This window comes from Rhinoderma darwinii, chromosome 4, assembly GCF_050947455.1.
Source record: "Rhinoderma darwinii isolate aRhiDar2 chromosome 4, aRhiDar2.hap1, whole genome shotgun sequence".
Classification (NCBI taxonomy): Eukaryota; Metazoa; Chordata; class Amphibia; order Anura; family Rhinodermatidae; genus Rhinoderma; species Rhinoderma darwinii.
The window spans coordinates 264,392,018-264,399,884 of NC_134690.1; the positions used below are offsets into that span (position 1 = coordinate 264,392,018).

At 40.4% G+C, this 7,867-nt stretch overlaps 1 protein-coding gene across 1 annotated transcript in view; it reads right to left on the reverse strand.

Moving 5' to 3' along the window:
* Window positions 1-1,854, reverse strand: part of NMBR (neuromedin B receptor) — a 370,212-nt gene extending 368,358 nt beyond the window's left edge. Inside the window, 1 exon segment of the mRNA XM_075864293.1 lies at window positions 1,214-1,854. Coding sequence (XP_075720408.1) covers window positions 1,214-1,629 — 416 coding nt within the window. The 5' untranslated portion in view covers window positions 1,630-1,854.
* Window positions 1,855-7,867: the final 6,013 nt, after the last annotated feature.

A 7,867-nucleotide genomic window follows, 5' to 3' on the forward strand; every position in this document is an offset into this window, starting at 1 on the left:
GCATTATCTCTAATAACAGGATACGGAAAAGTTGCATTTTTAACCTGTTTTATGAATTAGATTTTCTGTTTGATTCACAGTCTATATTTACGGGTCCATCTTATTAAATATCTTGCAGGTCACAATCTTTTCATTGATAAAATCCGTCTTGCAAGTTATATTCCTAAATATTACTGAGATTGTATCATTTCAGGATCAGTTACATTTTTGAGACCTATAGAGCGCGAAAAATTTCAGAGTCCATCATTTCATGCAAACCTGCCTAAACCAGACCCAGCAATATTTCTTGTCTACATATGGATTATGGCAAATTTACTTCAGTGTTTGTTTTTTTTATTTATTTTTATTTGTTTTTTTAATCACCAGACCTCTACTAAACAAAATGGACCAGAAAACTGTCACAATTTGCGCCACCTCATGTAAGGGTACGTGTCATGAGACAAATATATAATTTATTTTAAATGTTTTTACACCTAACTGGACAGTTAAAAAGAGGCATGGTCATAAAATGAACTAAATTTACAAAATATTGGTGTATATGTACAAAAACCATGAGGTGCCATACATGGCATATGCCAAAATTATTATGTGTTTTAGACACTTTTTCACCTTCCTAGACAGTTTTGAGCAGTCATTAAATGCGCCAGATTCATTAACAGAATGTGCGATAGTTTGGATGTTTTTTTAGCAAAATATCGATATATAGCATGAGGTGGCATTAGGTAAAGTGTCTAACATGTCTATCAAGATGCAGCAAATTTATCATACAGCGTGTGCCCTGTCCTAAATTTGGCGCACTTTTTACCTATCTCATCTGCTTTTATCCAGTCTATCTCTAAGACATTAATAAATCTCCCCCAAAGTTTCTATATAAACCAGCTTTAAAATAAATAAAAAAAATCAATAATAAATGTGCTGGATAACAAGAATGTTTGGCTTTTTATCATGAATGTTGCATCCAATCTAAATTGTGTGGCATTTTATATTAGAAATGCTGAGTTTTAGTATAGTGCAGTGTAAAACAGCATAAAGTTGGTGTTACTATAGGCTGTGAAATGTAAGACTAATGTTATGTAATAACAAACACCACTAAAATACACGTATTTTTGGAAAGTCTGCTTACAAATCTAGATACTAGGAGAAGATATTTACCCAACACAATGAATTTTACCTCATAAAAGCAACAAATCTGAGGTAAAACGCGCCCATTTACCTGTCTGCGCTGAGAGCCGTGAGTGTGAACACCGAGACCCCCACTGAGGTGAGTTGTATTGCCGGGATAAGCTTGCAGCACACTTCCCCGAGCATCCACTCCTCAAAGAAGAACCTGAAGGCGTCCACCGGCACACAGGTCACCAGCAGCAACAAGTCCCCAGCGGCCAAGCTAGAGATGAAAATATTCGGAACGCTTCTCATAGCGCTATTAGTAATGAAAATCTTCACCAACGTAACATTGCCCAGAAGTCCGACCATGATGATGATCAGATATAAGGAAGGAATCACACACCGGATAATGAAAAAAGCCATCTCCCGGTTATGAGGTGTAGATGTGTCTGGCAGAGTGCTGGGCACTAGCTGACTCCCATTACTGGGTGGCAGGGTGCTGTTGGTGAGCCGCCCAGTGATCATCTTGCACCCTGAGGAATGTTAATGATCGAGGTCTTCTTCTTCTTCTTCAGAAAGTGTTGGAAGCAGGTAGGTATGGATCCGGTCATGCAGATTTGGTTTACATGTAAAGTTTTATCCAGATATGGAGCAGAATATATTCTTTGCAATGCATTGCTCAGTTCTCTAGCTTCTGCATATGTCTTGCTAAGCACCACGAAAGAGCAGAAAAATCACACCATTAAAACTTTCTACCTGAAAATGTCAAGTAATCTTACAGCAAAATATGTCTGCAGAGCAAAGACAGATCATGGAGTGCTCTTCTTCACAGCAGTGCTCTTATAGCGACAACCTCTCGGTCCTCTGAGGGGAGGGACTGCTCCCTCCATTCTACCAGAGCAGACGATGGACCGACCCTCACAGCACAAGAAACACAGGTCTCACTTCTGTGCGGAGAAATTTACCAGAGGCTTCAGATTATTCAATGGGGATATAATGCCCCGAAGAAGTCTTTCTATCTGTCTAGACCTTATCTAGAAAAAACGTAGATGAGTCATTGTATTTTACAATAGTTTCTTGGCTATATGCTGTCTTATCTGTGGAGATGAGCCGGACATCACTAAATAGCAATAGTGGCTCTAGGTGGAGATGTCCTTGCAGCCCTGGTATAACTGACATGGCTAGTGCTAGTCACCAAGTGGCAATAGTGTCTGTAACACTGACAGAAGCTCTTAGCAGAAAGCTGAACCTGACATGACTTGTGTTACACAAACACTACATAAAGCAATAGCAGCCCTGGAAAGAGATGTAGTTACTGCTGACCTATAACTGACATGGCTACTACTAGTCACCAGGCAATAATTATATAGCTATAGTATGTCTAATACTGGAAAGAACTGTCTGCACAGTAGCACTGAAATAGACATGGCTACTACTAGTCCCCAGGAAATCATGGTATACTTATAGTATGTGTATTATTGTAAAGAACTGTCCGCACAGTCGGACTCAAATAGGCATGGCTACTACTAGTCCCCAGGCAAGTATTGTATAGTTATGGTATGTGTATTTATAGCAGGAGCTGTCCGCACAGTAGAACTGACTGTATTCATGGCTTCTACTAGTCCCCAGGCAATCATTGTATAGCTGTAGGATGTGTGTTATTGTAAGGAACTGTCCGCACAGTATGACTGACATAGTTATGGCTACTACTTACTACTAGTCCCCAGGCAATCATGGCATAGATTTAGTATGTGTATTTATAGAAGCAGCTGTCCACACAGTAGAACTGATAGTAAGCATGGCTACTACTAGTCCCCAGGCAATCAATGTATAGTTATACTATGCGTATTACTGGAAGTAACTGTTCACACAGTAGGACTAAAATAGGCATGGCTACTACTAGTCCCCAGGCAATAATTGTATAGTTATAGTATGTGTATTACTGGAATTAATTGTCCGCACAGTAGAACTGATAGTAGACATGGCTACTACTAGTCCCCAGGCAATCATGGTATAATTACACTATGTGTATTACTAGAAGGAGCTGTATGCACAGTAGAACTGATAGTAGACATGGCTACTACTAGTCCCCAGGCAATCATGGTATAATTATAGTATGTGTATTTATAGGAGTAGCTGTCCACACAGTAGAACTTATAGTAGATATGGCTACTACTAGTCCCCAGGCAATCATTGTATAGTTATAGTATGTGTATTACTGGAAGGAGTTGTCCGCACGGTAGGACTGAATTAGGCATGGCTACTACTAGTCCCCAGGCAATCATGGTATAATTATAGTATGTATATTATTGGAAGGAATTGTCCGCACAATGGTATAGATATAGTATGTGTATTTATACAAAGAGCTGTCCGCACATTAGAAGTGATACTACTAGTCCCCAGGCAATCATTGTATAGTTATACTATGTGTATTTCTGGAAGTAATTGTCCGCACAGTAGGACTGATAGTAGACATGGCTACTACTAGTCCCCAGGCAATCATGGTATAATTATAGTATGTGTATTTATAGAAGGAGCTGTCTGCACAGTAGAACTGATAGTAAGCATGGCTACTACTAGTCCCCAGGCAATCATTGTATGGTTATAGTATGTGAATTACTGGAAGTAATTGTCCACACAGTGGCACTGAAATAGGCATGGCTACTACTAGTCCCCAGGTAATCATAGTATACTTATAGTATGTGTATTTCTTGAAGTAGCTGTCCACACAGTAGAACTTATAGTAGATATGGCTACTACTAGTCCCCAGGCAATCATGGTATAATTATAGTATGTGTATTGCTAGAAGAAGCTGTATGCACAGTAGAACTGATAGTAGACATGGCTACTACTAGTCCCCAGGAAATCATGGTATACTTATAGTATGTGTATTTATAGAAGGAGCTGTCCACACAGTAGAACTGATAGTAGACATGGCTACTATTAGTCCCCAGGCAATCATAGTATAGTGTAGAAAGAAAGGAAAGGATGATCCAGCGCTGATAGTAGTTTAAAAGGGAAGGATGGTTCCCACTTTTATTAGCAAAATCATTAAAATTGGAGAGGAGACGCAGTCTCAAGGCAGGAGTAATAGGGGTTTATACCCAAGCCTACGCGTTTCGAACGCAAACAGCGTTCTCAATCATGGCACTTCTTTTGCCATGATTAAGAACTCTGTTTGCGTTCGAAACGCGTAGGCTTGGGTATATACCCCTATTACTCCTGCCTTGAGACTGCGTCTCCTCTCCAATTTTAATGATTTTGCTAATAAAAGTGGGAACCATCCTTCCCTTTTAAACTACTATCAGCGCTGGATCATCCTTTCCTTTCTTTCTGCATTATACACCGCGGGCCGTCGCGGGGATCCGAGCGATACAACTGTAGACGCAGAACCGGTGAGCTGGAGGTTTCCTCCCTTTCTTTATACAATCATAGTATACTTATAGTATGTGTATTTCTTGAAGTAGCTGTCCACACAGTAGAACTTATAGTAGATATGGCTACTACTAGTCCCCAGGCAATCATTGTATAGTTATAGTATGTGTATTACTGGAAGGATTTGTCCGCACGGTAGGACTGAATTAGGCATGGCTACTACTAGTCCCCAGGCAATCATGGTATAATTATAGTATGTGCATTACTTGAAGAAATTGTCCCCACAGTAGGACTGAAATAGGCATGGCTACTACTACTAGTCCCAAGGCAATCATAGTATACTTATAGTATGTGCATTTCTAGAGGTAGCTGTCCGCACAGTAGAACTGATAGTAGATATGGCTACTACTGGTCCCCAGGCAATCATTGTATAATTATAGTATGTGAATTACTAGAAGTAATTATCCGCATAGTAAGACTGAAATTGGCATGGCTACTACTAGTCCCCAGGCAATTATGGTATAATTATAGTATGTGTATTGCTAGAAGGAGCTGTATGCAGAGTAGAACTGATAGTAGACATGGCTACTACTAGTCCCCAGGCAATCATGGAATACTTATAGTATGTGTATTTATAGAAGGAGCTGTCCGCACAGTAGAACTGACAGTAAGCATGTCTACTACTAGTCCCCAGGCAATCATTGTATTGTTATAGTATGTATATTACTGGAAGGAATTGTCCGCACAGTGGGACTGAAATAGGCATGGCTACTTCTGCTAGTCACCAGGCAATCATAGTATACTTATAGTATGTGTATTTCTAGAAGTAGCTGCCTGGAAAGTAGAACTGATAGTAGATATGGCTACTACTGGTCCCCAGGCAATCATTGTATAGTTATAGTATGTGATTTATTAGAAGTAATTGTCCACATATTAGGACTGAAATTCAAATGGCTACTACTAGTCCCCAGGCAATCATGGTATAATTATACTATGTGCATTGCTAGAAGGAGCTGTATGTACAGTAGAACTGATAGTAGACATGGCTACTACTTGTCCCCAGGCAATGATGGTATCCTTATCATTTATGTAAGGAGCTGTCCACAGAGTAGAACTGATAGTAGGCATGGCTACTACTAGTCCCCAGGCAATCACTGTATAGTTATAGTATGTTTATTACTGGAAGGAATTGTCCGCACAGTAGGACTAAAATCGGAATGGCTACTACTAGTCCCCAGGCAATCATGGTATAATTATAGTATGTGTATTGCTAGAAGGAGCTGTATGCACAGTAGAGCTGATAGTGGCCATAGCTACTGCTAGTTCCAAGGCAATCATGGTATAGCTAAGTCTGGCGATTATGACTTAATCAAGATTATTTGAATATGTAACCTTTAATATGATTAATGAACGATTATTTAGGCAACATCCCTATTCCATGCCACTCCCCTATTTGCATGCTACGCCACCAAATTAATATATATCCCCTGAGCCTGCTGTATACTACTGTGAATAATATACCCCCTGACACTGCCCCCACACAGTATAATTAGCCGTAGTGCTCCCCACAATGTATAATGCCCAATAGCTGCCCCCACACAGTATAATACCCCATAGATGCCCCCACACAGTATAATGCCCTCACAGCTGACCCCACACAGTTTAATATTCAGATAGCTGCCCCCACACAGTATAATGCCCCATAGGGCCCCCCACAGTATAAGGCCCCATAGCTGCCCTCCTCAGAGTATAAAGCCCCCCATAGCTGCCTCGGCCGGCGCAAGGCAGTGACGTCATTGTGCCTGCCTGCGCCGAACCGCTCCCAGTTGACTACAGGCAGGTGTGACGTCATGGCGACTGTCTGCGCTGAGCCGTGAGCGGCCGGCATTACATAGTGAATGGTAGAGCAGTGAACATTTGGCCCTCTGCTCTACCATAGGATTCAACTGTATTGGCGTCCTGAGAATGCAGATATAGTTGAAACCGGGGGGAAAAAACAAACGACAAAATGCACAAGATGACGACGGTTATCTGCGATGAATTTCGGTTTAATTTTGTTTACGGTTAATTGCCCGACCCTAAGTATGTATATTACTGGAATGAGCTGTCCACACAGCAGGACTGAAATAGATTTGGCTACTGCTAGTAACCAGAAAAAGCTATAGTATATATGAGATTGGAAGGTGCTGTCTGTGCTACAGTATTGAAACTCATCCGGCTAATGCTACTATATGCCAAGCAATCACTCAACAGCGATAGTATAGCTATTCATCAGGCCTTTGTATTCTATTATATGGCAACAGTATACAGTATATGAAGCTCTAGTGGTAGCTGTCCGCTGAACAGTGCTGATATTGACCTATTATTATTTTAGTTATCTACCCTCAAGCGATTATAAATATATCAGAATTATTCTTTACGGACTGCAAGACATGTTTAATTGTAAACCAGTTGCCTTAAATACATTCATGACAAGGCATAGGAACTGCATATAATTTGAAACATTAAGGCATGTCAAAGGTTAATGAGATCACTGCTGAATGGGAAGCATTAATAGACTATTCTAATACACTTAAAGCATATCTAAATAGCAATAATGCTGGTAAAAGATAATACTGTATAAGACCTGCAACAATTTCGCAGGGTTATTCAAATTACAGTGTGTTGATATTCTAGCCACTCTGCTTGTATACAGTTTTCTGCACATACAGTGAAGGAAATAAGTATTTGATCCCTTGCTGATTTTGTAAGTTTGCCCACTGTCAAACACATGAACAGTCTAGAATTTTTAGGCTAGGTTAATTTTACCAGTGAGAGATAGATTATATTTAAAAAAAAAACAGAAAATCACTTTGTCAAAATTATATATATTTATTTGCATTGTGCACAGAGAAATAAGTATCAACCATTAAGAGTTCAGCCTCCTCCAGACCAGTTACACGCTCCAAATCAACTTGGTGCCTGCATTAAAGACAGCTGTCTTAAATGGTCACCTGTATAAAAGACTCCTGTCCACAGACTCAATTAATCAGTCTGACTCTAACCTCTACAACATGGGCAAGACCAAAGAGCTTTCTAAGGATGTCAGGCACAAGATCATAGACCTGCACAAGGCTGGAATGGGCTACAAAACCATAAGTAAGACGCTGGGTGAGAAGGAGACAACTGTTGGTGCAATAGTAAGAAAATGGAAGACATACAAAATGACTGTCAATCGACATCGATCTGGGGCTCCATGCAAAATCTCACCTCGTGGGGTATCCTTGATCCTGAGGAAGGTGAGAGCTCAGCCGAAAACTACACGTGGGGGAACTTGTTAATGATCTCAAGGCAGCTGGGACCACAGTCACCATGAAAACCATTGGTAACACATTACGCCGTAATGGAT